This window comes from Scophthalmus maximus, chromosome 8 (assembly GCF_022379125.1).
Source record: "Scophthalmus maximus strain ysfricsl-2021 chromosome 8, ASM2237912v1, whole genome shotgun sequence".
NCBI classification, from domain to species: Eukaryota; Metazoa; Chordata; class Actinopteri; order Pleuronectiformes; family Scophthalmidae; genus Scophthalmus; species Scophthalmus maximus.
This window is the reverse complement of record NC_061522.1, coordinates 18,803,525-18,828,805: the sequence shown is the minus strand read 5'-3', so window position 1 is coordinate 18,828,805 and position 25,281 is coordinate 18,803,525. Positions and strand designations below refer to the sequence as shown.

Sequence of the window (25,281 nt, the reverse complement as noted above, 5' to 3'; positions counted from 1 at the left end):
ACCATTGTTTTGAAGAGACATTCTCCTCATTCATGGTGGTTTTCACTAACGGCGTCAGATTAAATCTGACCAGCAAGGTCTCTATTGACTTTTTATATGTTTACTTTGACAGAAATAAACAACAGCCACAACATAGTTGGATAGTTGCTAATGCTTTGGCTCACTTCAATGTTGTCCCCTTCTTCTCTGACATATAAAACCTCCAAATTGGCTGCCCCGAACTCAGATTTTTGAAGGCTGTGCAAACCTCACTTCCCTTGGCTATGCCAGCAGGAACCTTTTTGAAGGTTAGTGTGTCAGAATATTTCCTGTCCCAGTTTCTGGGACAAGAAGGTAAAAAATGGTTTTCCATCAATTTACAATTACACAATTGCCTCTTTTTGGTATACAGGGCTAAAAAAAAGTATGGGTAAACAATAAACATGACATTTAAGCCTGAGAGAACATCAAATATGACATGTGCTTTATAAACACTTAAAAAAAACTATAAAAAAGAATAGAGGTCCCATTCAAAAAGAGAATGAAAATCCTTAAGATTTGTAGTACCCGTTCACTCCAGCCTTTGGCTTGAACGTTTCATGGAGTAAACTGACTCCACTACTCTATATACAATATTTATAGCTTGGAGACCCTCAACAATCGACTGTAGCCTTCTTTTAAATGTTCATCATCTGAGGTTGACAATGTCTTTTCCTGACTTTGGATAGTGTGTCTGTGTGTGTGTGTGTATGTGTGTGTGTGTGTGTGTGTGTGTGTGTGTGTGTGCGTGTGCGTGTGTGTGTGTGTGTGTTTGTGTGTGTGTGTTAAAAAAACAACAAATTCTGTATGGACTGCGTCAGCAGCTGCTCTTGAGATTCATCGACAATGCCCGCGCCGAGTGATGTTTGGAGCCGCCATAAATCTTGGAATGGCCCGATTTTTAACATGCGTTGGAGAGCCACACAAATGAGGTGCCACGTCTGCACCACGCCACGTCACCAGCTCCACGGAACGATGGCCCCTCCGAAGACCTAGACCAGACCAGCCTCCCGGCACATGCGGTAGAACTGTCCCCGTTGTGCAATGAGGTTGGCCGGAGAGTCCATCTCGGAAATGTGGCCTCTGTCCATCACGATCACCCTGTGGAGCAGCAGAAAGGGAACCGGTGTTTTTTTAATTATCCAGCGGTGGAATTGCAGGGCTGCAACTAAGCAGTCATTTCCGCAGACTAGAGCTGGATTTTTATCAACTGTTTTTTTCCTATAAAGTATCAAACATTATGACCAATTCCCAGTGCAGGTTCCCAGAGTCCAAAGTAATGGCTTTTTATGGCTCATTTTGTGAGACCAGCAGTAAAAGAAAAGCCCACAAGTATGCAGGTTACTGTGATAGAAAACAGCACACTCTCACATATGAGAATCTGTTGCCATTATATATTTGGTATTTTTTTACTTGACAAATGGCTTGCTGTCACTGACCAGCTTCCAATAGATGCTTAAGTGACAGTGTCGTGGATAATAACGCACCTCGTGTAGTCCATGATGGTGTTAAGGCGGTGAGCGATGGTCAGGACGGTGCAGTCTTCAAACTGTGTGCGGATTGTGGACTGGATGAGTGTGTCTGTCTCCAGGTCCACAGCGGCCGTCGCCTCATCCAGCACCAGGATCTTGGTTTTCCTCAACAGGGCTCGGGCCAGGCACACGAGCTGGCGCTGACCCAGACTGCACAGACAAAGCAGAGTTGGAGAGGGACGAGTAGAATCACACATTAGACTGTTTGCATCCTGCAGTTTATTGTAGATTTATTTATAGCCATTTATTGCTGCAAAAACAATGGCTGTTTGTTCTCATGTACCTGAGGTTCTCTCCTCCCTCTGAGCATTCGTGGTTGAGCTTGTCAGGCAGATTGGAGACAAAGTTTTTGAGGTGAGCGAGCTCGAGTGAACTCCACACCTCTTCATCGGTGTAGGTGTCAAAGGGGTCAAGGTTCATCCGGAGGGAGCCTGAGAACAGCACGGGGTCCTGGGGAGAGAGGGCAACAGCTGTTATTCGACACTGAGCAGTCCAGATTGGTAACGGGATCATTGCAATTTCGAACGGCTCATTTCGGATTGGATATGGATTGAAGCTTTTGCAAACAGTTTACATGAAGAAAGCCAGGGCTCAGTTTCTGTTATTGCTACTGTCATACCTGAGGAATGATGGTAATGCGTGATCTGAGGTCATGGAGTCCGATGTCTTCGATGTTGATGCCATCAACGAAGATCTTTCCCTTGGCTGCCTCCAAGATCCTGAAGATTCCCAGGGCAAGCGAGGACTTCCCTGCTCCCGTCCGACCCACAATTCCAACCTGTGAAACAAGGTTTTTATGTGAGAATTTATCTATGACACAATCTGGCAATTTAAAGCGATCCAGGAATAGGACTGGTGCAGTTAAGATTGTTTTGACACACTCAAAATAACTCACCTTCTCTTTTTCATGAATATGCAAGGTGATGCCCTTCAGAGCCAGCTCAAGGCCTTTACGGTACTGCAGCCCGTAGTCCTGAAACTCTATAGTGCCTCTCTGGGGCCAGGCCAGGGGCAAGGAGCTGCCTTCTATACTCCAACTGGCCTAAAGGAGACAGTGACAAAGGGTGAGTATAGAACACAAAAGCCCCCCACCTGTACAGTGCTGGATTTAGTCTCCTCCGTCCTGAATGTGTGTGGTGTGGCGTGGTGGGAACACTAACCTCTTTGGCAGTTTCACCGTACTCGCTTACTCTCTCCACAGAAACAATGTTGTTCTCTACATCGGTCCAGGATCTCACAATCCAGCTCAGGATTCCAGTCACCTGCAATGTCCAAGGCAACGAAGTTGACTTTGATTTCTTTGAGAGCGACTCCTTTACATTTCACTTTTCCCGGTTTGACCTTTCATTGCCACATGCGACTTTGAGCAAATTCCCACGATTCTGTTGTGTGTGAAAATGTGAGCTGGGCACTGACAACCCCCCAGAACCGCTGTGTGAAGCGTGCATGTAGGTCGAGCCTCTTACCTGGAGGGAGTGTGACACAGCCAAACCAACGATGCCAGGGCTCAGTGTGTTTTTTCCAATCACAGAGAGAATGGCAGCAGCTAAGACCACAACATTACCCACAAACTCCAGATTGACTGCCAGCCACCTGTGGATAAAACAATCATTTAGCTGTTGGCAGGCAAGTAAAAAAAACAAAAAAACGTCCTCATTGTATACTAAAGCCAGAAGTAGTTTTGTTTAATCATGTAGCACAAAGCAGTCATTGATAACTCCTTTCTGTTAACTAAGCAAATTAATGGATACGTTAAGTGAAAGCACTTCATAATTATCACATATCATCTCACCGGGTGGCCACAAATCGTGGGAAGTAGGAGGTCTGATTGCAGTCGACCCTCTTATTGGCCTGCAGAATGAACCTGGACTGCTCCCCGAAGGCCCGGATGACGCCTGCGCCCTGCACGGTCTCATTGAAGTGGGTGTAAATGGGCGAGCGGCTTACGGCTTCCAGCCGGCGCAGCTGACAGGATGTGGCGACGTAGAAGCTCTGTAGCCCAGAGTGGAAAAGTAAAACACCAGCTTTAATGAGTGAAAACAAGAGGCGGCGCTGAGGGCTTTTCCCATAATTCACAGGGAATGTGCGTTACATCTATGTCAGCAGGTGGGGAACAAAATACAAGTGAAAGGCAAAATCAGCAGGGTTGGTTTTGGAGCTAAGAGCTTTCCAATAACATAAGGTAATGGAATCCAGCTCTTGCTAAGCCACCTTTAAAATAATGCTCTCAAAAGGAAAAACCAAGGATCAAAGTCATCAGTTTATAATGTCAGGGTGGAAAATGGTACCTGGACAAAGGCGTACAGGAAGGCGAGCGGCAGGATGATCACAGCTGCGAACGGTGTGGCCATCATCACAATGATGCAGACCTCCATGAGTTTAAAGACGTAGCTCAGCATCATTTTCAGACCATCGGGCACCATGCAGTCGATGGCGTCAATCTCTTTGGCAAAGCGGTTGAGTAGGTTGCCACTGGGCGTGCACTCAAAGAAGGACATCGGGGAGTGCAGCACGTTATTCAGCAGGTCCATGTGCAAGTGGCGAGAGGCGATGATGCCGCAGAGGGAGATGGCGACGGTCGTACCAAAGATTGCGATACCTGAACATGGGGAAGGGAAGTTTGATCAAACCGGAGCCAAACATTAAACTGAACTGTTCGAGGAGGGGGTCAGTCCATGGGGACTCACTAACTGACCTTGTGCGAAGCCCAGAGCCCCAAACACAGTCAGTTTCAGGTCTGTATCAAGCTGGGTGCCGTTCACAACGGGGTCATCAGCCCACATGCTGAGCCAGTAGTTGTAGGTCAACGAGGCGCCCTGCTGAAAGGCATACAGGAAGACGATGGGGATGATGATGGCCAAGCTGATGGTCTTGAAGTACTTCTTGTACATCTCCAACTTCACCTTTTGTAGAAAGAAACACAGAAATACCAGTCAGTCCCAAGGAATTAAAGAAACTTGATGTAAACAAGTTTTAAACAAGCCTGATATTATCACCATAAAAGAAGTTATGTTGAATTTGTTAGCAAAAACTTGCCAGTTTAGACACCAAACAGATATGGAACAAACTTGGCATCATTTAACATCGCGTTTCTGGTCACCTGATAGATGGAGGTCTAATATTCCTTCTCATTTTTGCTCTACTTTGGTCTCCACCAACGTCTGAGGAAAATCTGGTACTTAAGATTCTTAACACTCCACTGTGTTCACCAGCTATTTGCTAAATGTGTCTGTTTTGTGCTGAGGAGGAAGTGTAGAGTAGGTTTAAAGAGCCTTTTCACTGAAAACAGCAACCTGCTGCGGCCAAAAAACAACACTGTAAGAGTGGCTATGAGAGTAAACCGAAACATCAAGGTTGTGGCTTGGAAAAGCAGAACAATGAGCTGAAAGGAAGCTGTAAAGTAGTCATTTGATCTATTTGTTTATTCAAAAATATTGATTACAGCAGCTTTATGGGGAGTCGCATTAATGCCTAAATTCACACAATTAAAAGTAAAGTCAAAAGTTTTTGTCAGACTCACTCTTCCAGTGCGGGCCTTGTCCACCACAGTCAACTTGCCCAGGTCCTCTGGTACCTGTTCCTGGTCTGCTTCAGACATAGGCTCCATATTCTGCAGGTTGGAATTATTGGTGTCACCCCTGGAGAATGTGGAGGAGCCAAAAGTCAGTGTTATAAAAAAGCCGCTCGGGGTGCCACACATCTCTATGACAGTTTACACAGTTGTTCACGTACCCAACGAGGTGGTCCTGTGACAGGTCTCTGGAGAACGGCATGAAGTCGACCACGCTGAGACGAGCATTGGATTTCCTGGAGCCAGCTACGAGAAAATGAAATGTTCAGTACTTAGAAATCTACCAAATAACCAAAAAGTTTAAATAAACAGGACAGTGTCTTTTGACTTTCGCGCTGAAAGTGTCTCTTCACCTCTCTGTATGGCGCTCTCTTTTCGCTCTGTGCTGGCAAAGGTGTGGATGAAGTCAGCAAATGCACCGTGGCGGCTCAGGAGCTCCTGGTAGGAGCCGCTCTCTGTGATCGCTCCATCGACCATGACGAGAATGAGGTCAGCCTGCGGCAGGAAGCTCATCCCGTGGGTCACCAGGATGCGGGTCTGAACAGCGAGCCGCACAAGTCCGAAAAAATAGGATGTAAGCACAATCCAACACTTAATTGTGGCTTTCTTCAAAACAAAAGTGTCAGCAAAGTGCTGGTTTGTGTATGGCGATAACAATGGTACTGGTCACGTGCTTGTAAGTGGTTTAGGTGTGATAAAACCATGTTTTGGCTCTATGCTGCTGAATTGAAGAGGCTAAATTGCACTTTGCAGGCTTTGTTACATGCATTACCTTGTCTCTAAGGACTCCTTTGGGTCCAATGACTTTGTCAAAGATGTGCTGGCCCACGTGCGCATCGACAGCAGACAGCGGATCATCCAGCAGGTATACATCAGCCGTCCTGTAGACGGCCCTGGCGAGGCTCACCCTCTGCTTCTGCCCACCCGAGAGGTTCAGTCCCTGTATGAACATGATCATTTTAAACTTTCAGACATAACTCTGATGATTTGAGGCAAGAAAATTTATGTTAAAGGGACTAAAAATGTCCATACCTTCTCTCCAATTTCAGTGGCATCTCCAGCGGGGAGAATGTCCAGATCAGGCAGCAGTGCACAGGCTTCCAGCACGCGGTGGTACCATGTTTTCAGCTTCTCACGGCCAAATATGACATTGTCTTGGACCGTGGCATTCTGGATCCAGGCCTGCTGAGGCACATACGCTACAGAGCCCTGCGAGGACAGATGTCCAAAGAGAGACTGTCAATATTTATCAAATGTAGCCCACCATTTACGAAGACCTCGCACATGGAACATGAGCTCATCACCTTGACAACGACTCGACCGCTTCTCTTCTCTGTTTCGCCGAGCATGGCGGACAACAAAGAGGACTTTCCACTGCCCACATGTCCCACCACAGCAACAAGGGAACCTCGTGGCACATGGATGTTGATCCTGTCAACAATGACGTGAATCATCCCGTAAGTATCTCTTGATTTGATTGATGACAATTTATTCTTTTCATTGTCTTTTTTCTCAACTCATACCTTTTAAGACACGGAGGGCCGTCTGCAGACCAGCTGAAAGTGCCGTTGTCTATCACCACGTCTTCCCCATCTGAACATGAAAAGACAGACTGAGTGAAATGAACAAAACCCGCAATAAACACGAAAGGCATGACGTGTTCTTTTCAACCTGAGCAACAAACAAACTTTGAAGTCACTTGTCAGAGTGCCGCCTGGGCGTAATTACAAGTGAATTTGCTTGATCATACAAATTACAGAGCCATTGCTTTTTGTCTAAGGAAGTGTTGACGGATCACAGACACACTGTAGGAGCGCAGTATGATTTTTTTTAATTTCTCTATAAATCATACGTCTGAATTCATGCTGTGATTTACGATCGACCACTAAATGGGGAACATCCTATAATTAACGTGTCTACCAGGCAGCCCGAGACCCAGGAAGTGACAGTGCACATGATACATACAAGGCTGCGGTGCTCCACAGATATAAACAACAAAATCTTGAGGGCTGTTTTTATCGATTATGACAGCCTATGATTTCAGGCAGTATGGTTGAAACTAAACAGTGCAGTATATTATTTCATGCATTCAGTGTAAGAGTTTATACATGGGTTGGGCTCCTACCAGAACTCAATGGAGACTTTGAGACATTGTCCACCTTCAGTTCTTCTGAGCACAGGTACTTTCCCAGACGTCTGAGTGAAACCATAGCCTGAAACAGAGTCAGACGTTAGTTACCCGACCCGGGTACGTCTCCAGGCACCGTGGAAGGACAAAAGTATTTCAGACCAGTGGTGGGTACAAAAGTGAAACATCACCAACCTGCATGCTCGTGCTAATTGCAAATGGCAGCTGACTGAGTGGGGTCTTCAGGATGTTGATCAGTGCCATTGAGACAAAAACCTTCTGTGCATCCAGGACATTCCTGTCATCCAGCATCACGTAGACGCCAAACATAGCGAAGGAGATCTTTGGAGAAAGAAAAGATGGTAAATGTCAGCTTCACAGTCAGAATGTTGTGTGGTGAAGGATCTTCAGAGTCACAATTTAAAGTATAAGGCTGGCTGGAGCTATTTCAGTTTGGTGCCCTTACCAGGAAAGAAGAGGAGTTGAATGATGCAATGGAGATGGAATAAAGGATCTGAGACTTTTTCAGGGCCTCAAGCTCCTTCTCTCTGTAGCCCAAAACCTGCTCCAGGAAGGCCTTCTCCCAGGCATAAAACTTCAAGATCTTTATTCCATTCAGGATCTCGTTCATCAGTCTGATGCGGCCGTCCATGAACTTCATTTGGATCTCCTGTTGACCAGACAAAGAATGTTTTTCAAATCAAGTTTCCTTTTTCTTTCTACATTTCATTATCCTTAGCTGCAACACGGGCACAGTGGAAAGACAATTACCAATCAAGACCAAAGCAAATACATACATTTGTGAACATGCTCTTGTTACAGCTCCAGCAGTTTTCCCCGAACATCACAGAACTTGTTAAATTCAGCAAGAATTTACTGCCTGTTACATTTAAGTGATTTTTTATTTTTTTTTTATGACAAGGAAACAACAAAGGGCCAGGAATGTGGTCACTGCATTGAAGCCATAGTTCGATTAAATTGGCATCCACATTTACAGAAACTGTCTGTTGTTTTTCCAAAGAAATGAAAAAATCATGTCTTCCTACTGCCCACCCTTTCCTGTCATTGTTTTTCAAACATGTTATATGGTGCAGGCATCAAAAGGACAAGAGAGAATGTACCATCCAGGCCAAACACCCACACGGCTCTTCAGCCACTATCTAAACCAGCTGCGGCATCCCTGACCTAACACGCCAGATGTCAGTGCTACCGGAGCGAAAGCGTTGAAGGATTCCTGAGACGGCCGTTACCTGCAGCTTGCTCCTTTTCTTTGCGATGAATCCGTTGAGTGGAAAAATGAGGATGACAGTGGCAATTCCTGCCAGAGCTGACGGGCCAAGATGCTGAATAAAAGAAAAGATAGGATTGCGTTAAAAAGGCCTCTCAGGAAACCGCATCTGTGCATGAATGGGAGGCATTGTAAACAAAAATGCTACATTTCGGCATACCTGCCAGAGGAAGAAGAGACAGAGCACAATCTCAATAGGAGCCAGCCAGACAGCGTTGAAGTACACCACAAAGTCCATGAGCTTCTGGGTGTCTGCTGAAACCAGATTCACAATCTCGCCCACGGTGCAAGTCCTCCTGGCAGCGCTGTTTATCACCAGAGACTGGATTGACAACAAAAGAGACAATGACATTTAGCCCTCAGTGCGCTGTGTACAATATAATTCAACACCCGCGTAAAAAGATGTCAGACAATCATTCATCGTAGAGTTGTGTTCTCCAGACTGGAAGCAAAGAAGGCTTTTGCTTTTGACAGTCAAAAGATCATTTATGAGACGTCGCCGAGGTTACGCGTCGCATTGGACGCAGGTCGAACCCACCTTCCTGTACACCAAGCCCATGACGGCCGTCTTCACCCTCATCCCCACGGTGAAGCACGTGTACATGTACTGATGGTTGAAGAGGGACTGGAGGCAAGAGAGCAGGAACATGAGGGTGGCGTAGAAGTAGCCCTTCCACAACGGAGCGTCTTCGTCTCTCATGAAAGCCAGGAGCAGGCTGAGGTGGAGGAGAAGCAAAGGGATTAATACAGGATTGACAGCAGTTTCAAATATGTTTTTTTTTTATTTTTATACTTCAGTGCACTGAAGGGTCATTGACTAAAATTGAATCATGTGACTTTCCCTGGAAAGTGAGCGAACGAAATGAATTATATCATACACAGGCGGGTTTTTACTGTCAACATGATTTTTTTTCTTCTAAACTGTGTTGTTTCATTCAATCTGGTTGTTATTTGACTTCCATTGTGTGTCTTAAACCGACGGCCCTGAACGCTGCTGTGGCTGCTGGCCGACCGGCCCGCGCAAAGCAGCTCGGGTTGCACAACAGTGCTCAGCCTGTTGCCACGCTGCCCTCACACTTGGCCAGCGGCTCCCTTATTGTGGTCCAATTGCATTTCTGCCATTTAGAGCCTCCTCTCCCTCTCCCGCCTGTCCTCCGTGCTGGAGCACACAGGGCTGTGGTCCCGTCGACTTTTTCTTGCTCACAGCTCCATGACCATAATTAACACTTCCACTGATTCTGTGCTGTGCATCAACAACAACATTCCAGTCTGGCTATAGTGGGACGGTGCGGAGGGGTGGCGGGTCAGCCGTGACCTGTTTTTCGCTGCTGCCAGCGTCTGTTGTTGTTTGGTTGTCCGTGTAACAAATCGTTTAAAATAGAACAATGAAGGTGATATATCAGGAGCTGCTTATGCAGCAATATCTGTTTATCTATTTAGACTGTGGTATTTTTGTTTTCCCCACAGTGAAAAAAACCCATATTTCTTTAAATTATCATACCAGGGAAAATATAATCTTTTTCACTTTTTCAAATCTCCCAAATGAATTGCACCGTTTCAACAAAAAAACAACAACAACAACAATAAAATCTTTTTTTTTAGTCCAGCCTGGATTGTCATCCATCCAGGTAATTTCAGTCTGAGCTGAGGTTTGGAAAACATTTGCTGCAACTTTTCTTAATACAGTGCACTCAATGTCATTTGGTTTGTGTAATATAAGTTATAAAAAGTTATATGTGATAAACTCGACAACAACATTTCTTTCCAAATATAATGACAGAGTTACTTGCAATAGCAGGCTGCTTATGAGCAGTTTTCCTGAGAACCTCTCGCTATCAAGGTACAACTGCCTGATTTCTGTCTTTATACAAACCACAACTTCCAGCACCACAAACCAAACATCCCAGATCCCTGTGAGACTGGGTTGAAATGCAGCTAAGTTAAGACACGGCTACTTATTGCCATATAATAATCATGGTGAGATTGACATTAGTGTACGCGCGCTCTCCCCCCTTTGTGTCTTACCTGAGCACCTGGGGGATGGCAAACATGAAGCAATCGTGGAGTATGATGCACAGGGTGCCGGTGAGGAAGTACGGGCCGAACTTGCGTGCCAGCGCCCTGAGCAGGAAGAAGCCAGAGCTCTGCTCCTTCTGCAGCTTCCTGAGGAGCTGAGCCTGGTCTGGCAGTCGGCTCCCCAGCGCCACACCCGACGCCAGGGCCTTCTCCTGCCTGCCAGCGGGAGAAAATGCACACAGTTACAGACGAGGCTTTGGGTGTCAGAGATGCCCCGACATGGTTCTGGTGCCTTTCAAGCCTTTAATGTAAAACAGATTGTAGAAAAAAGAAAAAAGTATTTTTTTCCTGCCATCACTGATGGACTGAATAATTTGCCAGCAGCCAGTAAAAGCCATTATGCAGTGACATAATAATTGGACTTCGCTGCAGATCTTCAAAGCGCTGGCTCATGTTAACAAGCTTTGAAAATGACACGGGGCTCTTGTCTTGACATTATGGTACAGTATGTCCTCAAGCGACTCTTCTGGGCCTATTTCTGGCCTTGAAGGCCTCTGGTAATGAGACGTACCAAATTTCAGTTCGCCGCAATCATGGCTAAGGCATGCTCCGCTTGGGTCATTAATTCAACTAGCACCAGCTTAACGTTTGACCGCGTTGCAATAAAAGGGAATTGATTCTTTGGCTGTAAAACTGTGACAATAGTGAGAGCTGTGTCGTGGTTAACAGGCCTGTGTCACCAACATCAGGCCATATGAGCCAGAGGAAACACGAAGGGCGACAGGAGCATGGCCCCGTGCGTGTCGTTTCCCTGTGCCGATTGGTCCTCTGTCACACATTCATGCTACAACTCCTGGCTGGATACAGATTGGGCAGCACAATCACAGGGGGCATTAAAGGGGCACTCCACAGATTTTTATGTAAAGGTGAGTTCATCCTGAGATAACGGTTGTGTTATGTCTTCTGGAAGGAGCTTTCTGTCTGAGCAAATAACCCTGGTGATGTCAATAGGGCTTACGATGCCACCAGGGTGACCTTGTCCACAACTCGGAGACTAAAAATTCATAACAGAGAGTCTGCATTGCCAACTTTGTGTTTGAAAGATGAGCATGCATTGCATTGTGGAAATGTTGGATCCAGTGTTTTTGGAACTTGATCCATACGAGGGACAAGAATTCCAGATGACTTTGCTGCTTCAACTGTGACTTTTTGTGAGTCCCCCAACTTTATGATGGGATTCCCAATTGAAACTGTCACACATCAATCATCAAGGATTCTCACTTTTGAATTTTGGCACATTCCGCTGTCCAGTCCTGGTGAAGCTCAGACAAGATCTGTTGCGACGTGTCTTCCTTTCTCAGGGTCCACAGATCCTCCGCTGCCAGTGGGGTGCGATAGCCTTTCACAACAAGCCTGAGGAGGGAGTGCAGTGATGATTCACGCACGTAATCGCCAACGGAACACACATATTATTGTAAACAAGTACAAACTGTTGCCGTAATGAGTCAGCCGAAAAGCCTAAAAATTAGAGGGTTTTGAAGAACCAGTCTTACCCAGTGAACCACCAGAAGAGGATCTTGGACAGGAAAGAGGCATCTTTCACGGGACAGGGATTCTGCAACAGATTAAAAACCAGACTCACTGTTGTTTTCGCAGTAAATCTCTCTTTTGGGAAATACGGCTTCGCCGAGGCCGTCGGTTGATGGTTGAGTGCTGCACTTGTGAGGGGTGAGTGTGAGAATGCTGATGTGTGCAAACAACGCTGTGGAATCAGGTGGTCCACTGTGGGGGAAAGACGCCAAGAACTCCCACATGACGGAATAAATAGAGGTCAGTGTTCAGCTCAGGGCGAAGATGACGTTTTGAGGTCTTGTGCAGACGGAGCGGAAATGTGTCATCACAAGCTGTGCGACAAGCACATGCAGACAGATACACACACACACACACACACACACACACGCAGAAACTCAGAAAGTAAGTCCTCGGACACTCACTCCATGGCACCCCTCCACCCTTCCATCCCCTCACCATGGTGTTTTGCTCTCTTTATAACCAGCTCCCTTGCCGTTTGTCTCCTCACTTCCTCTCTTCCTGTGAGTAACTCTGACCAGAGCGTGGGGCAGGGAGGAGGTTGGAGGAGGAAGAGGAGGACACACCAAGGAGCGACCAATGGGTGTGTCCGCCACACCAGACTGTGGCTTCTGCCTCCTGGCCCGCCCGCCAGGAGTTTCTTAAGGGACTTTTCCAGCTATTTTGTGTATTGCCGGGGAAACATTACATCCCACGTCTGCTTGATTGATTAGAAGCTCGTTTTCATTCACCTGTCAGCTGTCCTGCAACAGGCTTGCGTTCGATGGGACTCTGTATTAAATAATGGCTTTGCTGACTCCAAGCTGCGGCCGTGATGTTATATCCAACGGGGATGTGTGTGAATTGTGTTGATGGTATGCGGGAGAACACTGTCGCACACACATGCACTCATCCACACTCCTCTCACAGGAAGCCAAGGTGGTAAGACGAGAGTGAGAGAGCGAGGAGGGAGGGAGGGAGGTGAATCACATCATTCCCTCTAAAAGGGAAAAGTTTCTTCACAAAAAATAAAGAAGAAGCAGTAAACCACAAGACACTTGCTAAGGCATTTTGCTGTCCCGGGTAATGGACGTCTTTGACGGAAGTGGGATGCATTCTCCTCTGCCTACCTTTTCCAAGACGGTTTTTCCCACTGGAGGCTGGTCAGCAAAACAGCACAGGAAGAGCTGGGCCAGCTGGATTGTGAAGTAGGAGAAGAAGGCTAGGTATCGCACAATGTCCGAGGCAAAGCCCTGTGGAATACATATGAAAACACAGACTGAGAAGGCTGCTACAGGGCCTAAAAAAATGCCAGAATCCTCGAGTGAAAAGTTCCTTGAGTTTATTTGCGCCAAACTAAGCCAGACAAGTTTCGGAAATGTGTCTTTAACTTGAAACCAAGGCCAATATTAATTGGCCTCATAGACAAAGCACATGCCAAAGAAAAATAACATTGTACTTACATCAAGACATTGAAGGTTTTCAAAAAGAATAAAAAAATGTGCTTTGGTTGTTTTTTTTTTTAATCGCTGTTCAACATTAATTAACAAATCACAACATCTTGTGGCTTTGTGTGCAGTTTCACAACAGCACTAGATTCATGATATGGTTTCGTTTCTTCTTCCCAAACCTGCACATTGTATAGCAGCGGATATAGTTTATACACCAGGATCACAGACACAATAAAGATTATTTTGGACTTTTAAGCTAAATCCGGGTGAAAACCCAAAGACTTTAATGGTTTTACTTTATGCATAAGTGAAGCAATAGTTAAAGCTGCCTCTCGGTCACGCTAAGCGGACGTATCTGTAAATAGGGAGATTGTGGTTTTACAAACCAGCACCCTTATTTTCAAATCAAGGCAACAGCTGTGATATTAACCACTCGGTAACGTTGTGAAATGTCGCGCAGGCGTGTTATTCTTGACGTACAGAAACTGCGGGTTCTGGCAGAGGCATTGTTTACTACTGGGTCAACACCGCTGCCACAGCCAGCCTGTTGTGCAGCAGCATGGGCGCTGCGTGGAAATCAGAGCCATGGTAAACAGTGAAATGAGTTTCTCTGAAAAAGGGCGGCGCTGTGCTCAGAAAGGAGATATGAAGAGGCCAAACGGATCCGGCCACATGGTGAAAAACGGGGCCAGGATGGTCGGAGAGTGGGTGGGAAAAATGTAGGTCAAGAATGGCCAAGGGGTCCGCAAACATGAACTCTGTCAACTCGAGCCATCGGCGCTGCAGTGTGGACTGGACACTTTCTTAACAAGTATATAGAAGGTGCATCAGTGTATTATGTAAATCATTTGTCTTGTAATTGATCTGGCAATTTACATTATGTATATGTATGTATATATTTATATATATATATATATATAAACTCTGACTAGAGTTGGAAAAACATTTTTTTGAACTATTTATTTGATTCCTTGGATGAGAGAAGTGTTACCACTTTCATGTCTGTACACTAAATATATAAGATAGCACCAGCAGGTTAGTTCAACTAACAGCCAGCCTGTTTTTTGTACAAAGGTAACAAAAAACCCACCCTCCAGTACACCCCTTAACACATTATATCTTGTTTGTTTAATCTGCACAAAAAAGGTGGCGGAAAAAACACTGCCCCACTGATGCACCTGCCCTGAAAATATAACCCTGAATAAAAATATTGGTGTTATTAGCACCCATGATCAACAGTCTTTGAAAGAGAGGAAGTGGCTGGATGGTATTAAAAGCTTAAAAGTGAATTAATTAATCATCAAACGATTGATATACAGTATGGAGGAGAAACGTATGGGTACCCATGTGTACAACCCCCCCCCCCCCCGTGTGTGCGTGGTTGTATGAAATGAAAACATCTGGGGCTTAAAATCCAAATGGTATTATGTGAGGATGCATAGATTTCCATCTGGCTGTGTAGGCCCATAAATTCAGCGCTGGCGTTCCTCTGGTCTGACCCTGGGCTGCCGTGTCTCACCAGCAGTTATCCCAGGGCCATCATTACTCTCCCCCAAGCAGTGTGGGAATGTCACACTGAGGGCGATAAAACAGAAATATGGATGTGTGTATGTGTGTGTGTGCTGTTTTTTATAGAAATGCAAATGCGACTGCCCCAGGGCTCTGTGTGCGCCTAAATAGAAACTCATCCCTTGCAACAATGATTGCAGTGTCTGACAGGAGACACAGGAAGAAAAGGGAAAGTTAAACACACACAGGCTTGACCAGAATTGGCGGTGTCATCCTCCAACACTTGGTTAACTTTAGGTTACCTTGGTTGAAATTGGGGGATGAAATAGAAGAAAACGCTTTGCTGACACAGGGATATCTCAACTTGTGCTGCTGGAGTTGTGTGTCCAGACTATGAGTAGGAGCGGACCTGATTAGATATCCCCGCATGGCGTTTTGACATTGCAGGTTCAACGGGTTCAAAACTGAAAAACACTCACTGTGGCTACCCCTTTTCCCTGATTTACAATGGTTATGTACGGTTCAAGTTAAATGGTATGGCACAGTGTTAGTATTACATCCGGATTAATAGGCAAACTTCATACCTCATCCATGGCCAGCTGGATCTTGGCTCTGAGAGGCACCAGGGAACAGACGACAGCCAAGACCCAGAACAGGAAGAGGAATACCGATGAGCGACAGCCTCTCATTCGTTCCAACTGGATGATGCATAAGGCCAGAATCTAGATAGAGACACAGAAAGACAGAGCGACTGAATTGGAGAATTCACATGTGGGGTTCGTATGTCACAGGAGAGGAAATAAATCCACCGTGGAGCCAGAGAGCAGAGAGCGAAAGCTCCACTGACAAAAGCGAGGACAGGAAAACCTAAATTTCCATTTGGTTGAAGTTCTAAATTGTATTCCCACCAAATCCTTATTTTTCTCTTTCGTGCAAAAGTAAGAAGCAGAAGAGTTAGAAAACGTGTAGTTGCTACCATCACAGGCTACACCACTTTAATTCATTTGAAGTAAAATAAAGTGCACAGCTCTCCTGTATTAGCGGCCAATGTCACTGCCAATTTTTTTTTAACAGAGCATAAGGGATATAGTCAGAATTTATGCTGATCTAATGTACCCGATGGCGGTTTTAAGAAAGCACTTTGGGTTTCTGGGATTCCCCCGGCCGCAGGCAGAGATTTGATTTGGCAGACATCCGCCTACAAAAAAAAAATTGCACATGTATGGTCGAGGCATGCCCTAAACACATTGCTCAACGTTATCATGTACTTTCCTTTGAAAGGGCAAAATTCTATAGCGTGTTTGTTTTAAAAAGAAATCTAAAACCCTGTGTTTTGCTACCTATCTGTGTCCCGAAGCATCTATAATTGTTTCCTCTTTCAAGTGGTTGGCCAACTGAGACGTCACTTTGTCATACTAGCTCATCACCGGGCGGTGAAAGGGCTGCTTTGGGCTTCATGATGAGAGCCATGTTGGCTACTTTGGGATGAGCCACAGCGGCATCATCCTGTTTATTGTGGTCTGGTGATTATACAAGATTTTTTTCCGTCAACAAGCAGATGCTCTGTATGTAAAGATTTGTGCAGATTACTGTACGGTGGTGTCCTGGTTGTTTATTTGGTGAAGTGATTGTTCTATTTTGTGTTCATTCACTTTTCCCCTCATACTTGATTCTTGCCAGAAGGATGGCTGTAAATAGACGGCCCCTCCGTGATCATACATATGGGGAATTTGGAGATCCCTGTCCACCTCACTTGAATGACTTTGGGATGTGGGGGCCAGAGGGCACACCTATAGAGGGGATGTGAACATAGGGAGAGGTAGATGACAAGCACGTGATCGTAAAGGAATTTTTCGTCATGTTTTTTTTCTACTTTTAAAAAATGTTTCTGATTACAAGTACTCAATCCAGTTCAATCCAAACCTCTAATTAAGGAATATGTATAGCTGACCCAGCTATACATATTCCTTTACTTTACTTTCTCAACGCCGATTTTAGCCCTTGCTCCGGATGCCATATTGCTGTAAACCATCAGCCCATCGGTTTGCACGAGTCAGTGGGTGGAACTAAGTCCATTACTCAGCCCCAAATCAAAACCATACCTTGTAATTACATGGGTGTAATGTGTGCAGTGCTAGGGAAGGAATTGGAGCTTTATGTAATGTTATTTCTGATCATAGTCAGTGTCATGTGTGTACTTTCAACGATTTCCATCGTGAGTGACCATGATTCGTTTGTGGGCTAACTGACTCAGGCAAATAAGCGTTCCCATACATCAGCTTGAGTCGAAGGGGCAACAAAACAAGTTGGTCGGAGCAACAAGAGCACAGTGTTCCCCTGCCTGCGCCCAGAGAACGGGCGGTGGAGGGTGGCTACAATCAACGTCTAGAAAATGAAGACGTATTTTAATAAAGATAGATCTGGCGAGTAGATCCCCAAGATTTGTGACATGCTCGTAATCATGTTTGTTATCTGGCCCTCCGGTGTGATAAATGATGTCCTTAAAATACTTCTTTTTTTAAATGCATCCCTCAATACAAGAGGCGTCTCAGTGTAAACACGTTCTGGTATTTACCCAGGAGTCTGAAAAAGACCACAGGTGGGCAAGGCTGTCTGACTTGGAGAGAGAGAGACTGTGCAGGACCTGTACTAGGCTGCAGAGAGAGGAAGCTTTGTGAATAAAGCTATGAAGCCCCGTGGGCCAACTTTAGAGGCTCACTGGACTGCAGCAATCCGCCCTATCTGGGCTGTGCACCCTTCAACTGCATTGTAATTCTTATATCACTCCTGCACAGGATAAACAGCATTTTGAACTTCGTCATGCCACCCATGCTGTGAGCTGCACCCCTCTTTCTGTTTGAGCCTACACATCAGCTAAGCATCATTTAAAATCTGCAGGAAATGAGCGAGGTCGATGTTCTGAGAAACATCCAGGGTCATTTCCATCAACACGACACATCGAAAAGATTTCGTTGATTGCACACCGGTCCTTGTCTTCTATAAATAATGTTCTGTAGTCCACCTTACACGCCACCCTGATCCGAGTGTGAGGGGCCATTATGGTTTGATTCAAGATGCTCAGAGGGAGAAAAGACAAACAGCAATTGTAAAAATGAAAGGCCTGACCAGACAACATAAATATGTATTGGCCTTGTACTGACTTGGGTCTAACCATTTCAGTAGTTTGAGCTGTTGCCCCTATGCATTCTGTGACGTTTGGGTATTTTTCTTATTCCAAGGTAAACTGGATGGGTGTTTTGTCCTTTGTCTTTTCTTCCTTTTTGTGGAGGCATTGCAATTAAACACCTTAAATACAGCTTTGGTTAGAGAAATTGGCGCTCAAAGTAGAAACTGGCATCAGAACCTGTCCAATGGAATACCTGTTGGACTTAATTACAAACCTAATTACACAGAAATATCTGTGTATATCTGTGTATCTGTGTATTTCTGTGTAATTAGGTTTAACATATACTACAATTGCGAGTCATCACCTTTGTATTTGGTGGTTTTGTGTTTTTCGAAGATGAACCTAAAGGCTTGGAAGAGATCCATATGAACTTCATTTAAAGCACATGATGCAAAATTGTTTCTTTAGGACAAACATTCTATCACTGTCAAAACACCTAACAATCCCGTTTTCATCACACTGGAACTTTGCATCTATGTACACTGAACCACATCAAATAGTATCTGATGTCACTTCATATATACCCTGTACCCTGATGAGCAATGGTCAAATAAAGGCTGTGATTTCAGGGTAATGTCATATTTGCTTTGCCTGCAACGCCATGAATCTATCCCTGTTATGCATGTTTGCGCCTCGGTGTCTGGCCAACATACTGCACGTACGCTAAATATTCTTTCATGTGTCTGCACATTGACATGTGAGCGAGCAGTGCACAGGCCGGAATATTCCCCAATCTTCTCTATTACCCAGAGCAACGCAGGAGTGCAAATCAATGACAATAGTTGTTACATAGTTTCAAACAAAACCCTAAACATATTGACACAGGAAGATTCAGCCTCCATACAGGATATACAGGTGTGCCGTTGGAGGGAGGCTTTGTGCACATATACATGACTAGATAGTGCAGTCTTGTTTAACAACCCTTTCAAAAAAGAGATCAGGAATAAAGCAGGCCCAGTTTGCTCACTTATAACTGAAGAGTTAGGGGTTAAGGTTAAAGCCTTGTAACATTTTTGGCTTTAATATCACATCCAATCAGTGGTTTCGTTAAAATGTGGTTTTGCTGTTTGTTTAATTGTTCAAACTCTATGCACGTTCTTCGTTATATTTAGGTACAGTAGGTGAGGAAAGGCCTGCATCAGCTGATTTAAGCCACTGCCAATTTTGAAAAATGAATTTATCAACTGGCAGGATGTTGCTTCTCCACCCTTGATCTTCCGAGTGTCACGCAAGGTCAGGAGTGGGTACAGGCTTTTTACCGCCCGATGCAACACAAAATTATATGCATCCATTTTGGACATATATATGTAGATGTGAGGGCAAACACTAGTATAAGCAGCCACAGTATTTACCACAGTCATGCTGCGTATGATGGGGCTGAGTAGGAAGACCATGTGCTGGTGGATCTCCTGGCTCCTCTCCAGCAGGATGTAGAAGAACTCCACGAAGCCGAAGGAGGCCAGCAGGAAACCCAACACCTGAACAGGAAATTAAGAAGACACTGATTGGAGAAACTTTCAGGATGTACCGTCACATTTGCTCATATATTTCTGTTGATAGTTCAGGAAATCTGACAGCTTTTTGGGGATTTGTATCTGCTTTCAGTTATGTGAAAAAAGGGAACAGTACTCTGAAGACTGGCCAAAGTCTGTGTGAAGTCTCACCATCTTGGAGGAACAGAGGCAGGACATCTGAATTCGTCCACGGTCATGGCAGTAGAGATGGAGGCAGTAGAAAGGGGCCAGCAACCACAGATAGATACAAGGAACCCACACCAGCACTGTGTTCTGGAAACACTGAGTCAGGTCTGGGTTGGCTGTGTACCACGTACGGTTCCAGTCCTGCAACAGACAGAACGTTAGAGAGTCGAAAATACAGATTGATATTGCGTATACTTAAAAGTCAGCAATAGTGTTCATACTGTGAGATTATATTCATCATCAGACAGGGAGAGCTGGTGGGGGCCAAGCCCAGACAATCAAGACTTGGTACACGTCCTATGTACGTGTCATCCATCAAGCCAGGGGCAAGTGAAACCACAGCAAGTTTACAGAAATTGTGTCTGCGCCCAATCCTGAGAGAGTTTTAGACGTACAAGGATCCGTTTTGGGATTTTTCTGACCAGGCTTCGCGAGCTTGTTTCCCAATTTGAGCAGGACAGTGTAAACTGTCAACACATTAAATGCTGAGGTCAAGGATTATACTAATAACAAAGCCTATAAACAATAAAAACCCAAATGCAGACAAGGTGGGTTGGGCGAATGTTGCCAAACATTTGAGATTACATAATGGCAGCGGCAGAACCAGGATGGGTTGTCTATCGCTTAAAAGAAATCCCAGGGAGCTAAGTGACTTGTTGTTGTCTTGCTTCTCTTGTTTATCACCTCACTGGTCTAATGAGGGACAGGGTGTCTGGCTGCGCTAACGACACTGCCCTGCGGAGTCGCCACAGGAAGCGGTTTCAAAGATTCGCAACATGACTCCCAAATGGGATAAAGGGAGAGAGGCCAAAATTGGTGGCAGCTGCGGGATCATTACGCAATAACTGTATGCCAACAGCCGGGCAGCGATTGGACCACGGCAGGTGAGACGGCGCACCTCGGACAGACAGATGGGAGAGGATGAATAGTGATCAAAACTGGTCGACCATCAAGCGCTGCCGCCGCTGGAATCCACAAGATGTCTGGATCCACGGCGTGACTGTAGGCTACCTGTTTGAGTTCAAATGAAAGCCAGCGCCGACTTCACCTCAAGTAAAACAGTTGTATCCCGACATAAATCCCCATAACCACGCCGGTTATGGTTATGTAATAAACGTGCCATTTTGCACATGCTGCATACTGGTGGTCCCTGTGTGAACGCTGATGTACCGAAATGTGTTGAAGCGATGAATCCCTTGAGAAGCAGTGAGTGGGTGGCTACTTTTCACAGACCCGTCTGACTCCTGCGGTCAGTGGCAGGCGGACGAACAGGGCACTTTTATGTACGAAATCCGACTTGTCGAACACACTCCAAGGCCTTTTTCTTGTGCATTTTGCTCAGTGCTTATCCTGTTTCTCACCCTGGGCCGAAATGGTTTGCAGTAAACTAGGAGATGCAAACAGCTCGGGTGTTGCAAGGCGCCTATTTTTACCCGCTGAACGCTGGGATGTGAAAGTGGAGAAAAGAGACTTTACACTTTGCAGCAAATCCGCTGAATGTCCCTGCTTTGCAATCCAGTGCCCATCAACCCCCTTGCGATGCAAATTGTGCCAATAATGAGTTAAATGAAGGGAAATCTTCCACCAGGTTGCGAGAAAAACTGTAGTGAAAACAGGATGATGCACCTAATGTTAGTATTTAGCATGTATGAATCAAGGACTGTGTCATTTTAGACAGTTTCACCAAGACCTTGACCTGTTCTTTAGATTACAGGATGGATCGATAAAAGGTGAAAGAAGCTAAACGCACTGTTCGCTCCCGGACTGTGCATGCTACAGTTCAGTATTAAAGCCGCATAATCCCGCAGAAAATACCCCACAGCCGGAACTAATGAGTCAGCGGTGACGCCTCAACAAAAGTATGTAAAGGGTTGATTGCTGCGGTTAATAACTGACAGCTTCGAGAGCCAACACGGGACAAAAAAACATCTTTTTTAGAACAGTCTCAGTGCCGTGTGATGGATGTCCTGTGGCCAGAAGCGTTGCATCTGCACAAGATGATACACTGTTTATACGCTCACTCTCCAGACAAAGGTAGCCGGGCTGTTGCCTCGGAAGTTTTGGTTGCAGGGCCGAAAAAAAACAAGAGGAGCAGCTGTAATGAGAAACAGAGGGAGCGAGGAACTGGGGTGGGGAGGTATTTTTGGGTATCCAGCTGGATCGCAGCCATTCTTCTATCTTTGAGCCGGGATTCAGAGTTTTGTGGGGGTTTGCTAATATGCACAGTCTAACGGGTTTATCAGCAGCTCACTCGGTGTGACGCAACCCCACTCCTCAGCATCTCATTGTGCTGAATCGCACAGCAGAGTGACAGCAAACACTACTCTGACACGAGTTGATTTGGATGTTTGCTCTAGATTGGATTGCAAATGTGCTTACACACGCAAAAAGGGAAACTGTTGTGCAAAATGAGGTCAGGTAACATTTTATGTAGACCCCTGCCCCCTAGTCCTCTTTTACATACACAAGTTTAAATGTTTTCATCCTATCATTTACTCAAACTCTCAGCAGGAAAGTCAAAACCTGTCGAAGGCCACTACATGATGACACTGTGGCTTAATGCTCACTCTTATATTCTTCAGATCATATTATTTGTTCAGAGTAAAACGTGTTTAGACTAAGCAAGCAAAAGATCATAATTATCTCATCGTGTTTTGCACTTTATATTTCCATAAACAAGTGTGGGCGCTCATCATTCAGCCTGAGAAAGACACATTTTTACTAAAACATTTTTTAGTAATTAATAAACATTACTGTAGGAAAATTAGCAAGACATTTGCAGCACTTGTACTCTTGACATACCCATAGTCATCATTACTGAACTGGATGAGGCTTTACACAATCTGCCCGTGACAGAGAAGACACACTCTCAGTATCTACACGTGATTCCAGGGTCAGTGAACTCATCGCAAACTCACCCACAGAGGGTCCAGGCCACTGAGTCGGCAAAAGGCATCCATCCACCCGCTCGCCGCTTCCTCCCAGATGCTCCACTTGTCGGGATTGAACGACCCCGCTTCTCACGCTGGGTAGCACGCACACACACACACACACACACACACTCGGCACTGGCACCAGCGTGTTTGTGTGTGTGTGACAAGGAGGGAGAAATTATACAGTATGTGTGTATCCCTGTAAGACCCTATTCTCTCTAGCAAATGGTTGTATTTTCGAGTGTAGCTGGCTCCTGCGACTCTATCTGGGTGGCACGCTCTGGATTTATTAGTGCGCGTGTGTCAGAGTGTGCCTGTGTGACTTTTCCTGCCCTTTAATAAACCATCTTCCCTCAATGAAACTCACTGTTTCTGTCTGCCTCGCTGTTTGAACTGCTGCTGCCCTGAGATCCTGTGTCCTTCTGCCTCTCACTCTGCCCGCCCGCTGTTTATGAGTATGTCTCCTTGCTGGGTGGGTGGAAATATTTCTCCCTCACTCTCACTCTCTCTCTCTCTCTCTCTCTCTCTCGCTCACCCACACCCCACTCTTTTCTCCCACATCTACTGGATTTCAATCAAAACACCACAGCTACTCCCCTCAATGGGATGACAGTCCCTCTCCCAGACACACTCCTCCCACTTTCACTCATTGCCCCTTACTTCTTTTTACACATTCTCTCTTTTCCCCCCCTTCGCCCTTTTATCCCATAGGGCACACCACCAGTCGTTTAACCACACTCTGTATTTGTGCACAGACGTTCTTTTTAAAGCAACACCAGCATAAATGCCATAGATTAAGGATTTTAACTAAAATTTAAACCATGACATTCGCATCACAAGGCTCAGAGCCCTGAGGTTTCCACTTGCACTTCTTGGGTTGTCGTTGGGTGTAGTGTAATCTGTCTGTCAGTTTTTTTTCTTTTAAATTTCAAATCTGTCAAAGGTCAAGGTCACAGCATGGGATCTTTTTAGCCTTATGCCAATGTATGGAGAAAACATTGTAAGCACACATACTGTACCTACATATGCATTTGAAATACATTATTGATATTGTCAGCTTCACTATACACATTTGCCCAAAAATATAAATATACTATGCTCGCCGGCTCATTCTCATCTATCAATGTATTATCATTTTACTGACCTGCCATCCCTCTTATAATTGTCAAGTCATAATCATTTCATAATTATGTCAACCAATAACACTCACCTGTGCTTAAAAGTAAAAAATGTATTACTTTTTTACTTTTTTCTTTTTTTAACAATGTGGCTCATATTGAATACTCAAGACTGCATGCGTGAGTATAATGAGCACACAAGACGGGTATTACTTTGGGCTTTTCAGGACTTTAGGGGCGCCGTACAAGGCACATCATATTAATAGAAAAATATCATGTAATGGGCCATTAAAGTCTCTGTATGTGTTGGGTGGCCCAATATTATAATATTATTATATACTTGTGTGCATAGTTTCCTATTCATTAGTGCAAAGCATAGCAAAGTTAAACATGAGACTGTCTGTACTGGTGGACACCAGCACTAACTCATAACATATTGAACAAGTGAGGTAATTAAGATTTCTGTCCAGAATTATACAAATTAATTGGACTATTCTTGTTGAGTGGAACATGTATAGTCACTTCAATTGTGCCATCCATCACATGTATTTCCAAGGATTGCGAAACAACTTGCTGACATAGAAAGGAAATACAATGCATGGGTTAATCAGTCATCTTATTGGACTGAAACTTGCACTGTCAGTGGAAAACATGAACTCACAGTGCAGCTGTGTCTCAAAGTGGCATGTTGAATTATTAGAGAGTTTTAAAGTCTTTGGCCATAATGCAAATGAGCACGATTTTGTGTTGTTGAGGGCAAGTGTGTGAATACTTAAACTGAGTCACTCTGGCATTTTACATTGGGATAAAAAAATACAAAATTAAAAAGCAACATTTATCTCCGGAAATATTTGAAGCAAAAAATAACAAGAGTGTGTCTTCAAAGCTCTTTGTAGTCTGCTGAAGAGCATCATTGAATGGCGTGATGATGGTCACTCTGGTCAAGACACGGGGAAATATTCCACACAGCAGCTGCACAGGAAAGTATGACAGCGTCTCGACTGGGACTAACACCACCGCTGCCATCATCACCGCAGAGAAGAAACATGGAACACTCGGCGGAGAGGCGGACCACCACCAGGCCCTGTGTCTCGCCGTGTGCAAATATGATTATTATTCTTTTGAAGGTGAGTCATCACTTTCGGGCAATCACGTGTTTTTTCTATTCAGCACTTCAGGCTGGTGCAAATTTTTTTGAGAATTATGCAACATGAAATGTGAATTCATTTGCATAAGGAATTAAAAGAAATAAAAGTTGGAT

At 44.9% G+C, this 25,281-nt stretch overlaps 1 protein-coding gene across 1 annotated transcript; it reads right to left on the bottom strand.

Annotated features, from left to right (window-relative positions):
* Positions 1 to 704: 704 nt before the first annotated feature.
* abcc6a (ATP-binding cassette, sub-family C (CFTR/MRP), member 6a) lies at positions 705 to 23,412 on the bottom strand. Its single transcript, XM_035638348.2, has 31 exons — positions 22,888 to 23,412; positions 19,934 to 20,110; positions 19,622 to 19,747; positions 15,667 to 15,804; positions 13,253 to 13,375; positions 12,107 to 12,168; positions 11,835 to 11,966; positions 10,563 to 10,769; positions 9,076 to 9,253; positions 8,698 to 8,859; positions 8,500 to 8,592; positions 7,716 to 7,919; positions 7,445 to 7,591; positions 7,247 to 7,334; positions 6,645 to 6,714; positions 6,426 to 6,552; positions 6,154 to 6,330; positions 5,894 to 6,061; positions 5,475 to 5,658; positions 5,283 to 5,367; positions 5,071 to 5,188; positions 4,246 to 4,453; positions 3,839 to 4,149; positions 3,343 to 3,542; positions 3,017 to 3,143; positions 2,711 to 2,812; positions 2,446 to 2,592; positions 2,170 to 2,328; positions 1,834 to 2,000; positions 1,506 to 1,700; positions 705 to 1,119 (listed from the first exon to the last, which is right to left on the bottom strand). The coding sequence occupies exons 1-31, from the start codon at positions 22,927 to 22,929 to the stop codon at positions 1,011 to 1,013; spliced, it is 4,533 nt and encodes a 1,510-aa protein (XP_035494241.1). The 5' UTR covers positions 22,930 to 23,412; the 3' UTR covers positions 705 to 1,010.
* Between the last annotated feature and the right edge of the window lie 1,869 nt (positions 23,413 to 25,281).

Excerpts from the sequence above, each read along its gene's own strand:
- abcc6a (XM_035638348.2), bottom strand. The coding sequence starts at position 22,929 with ATGGATGCCTTTTGCCGACTCAGTGGCCTGGACCCTCTGTGG. Across the intron at positions 7,920-8,499 it reads AGAAAAGGAGCAAGCTGCAG|GAGATCCAAATGAAGTTCAT; the intron begins GTAACGGCCGTC and ends TCTGGTCAACAG. Across the intron at positions 2,813-3,016 it reads CTGTGTCACACTCCCTCCAG|GTGACTGGAATCCTGAGCTG; the intron begins GTAAGAGGCTCG and ends TGGACATTGCAG.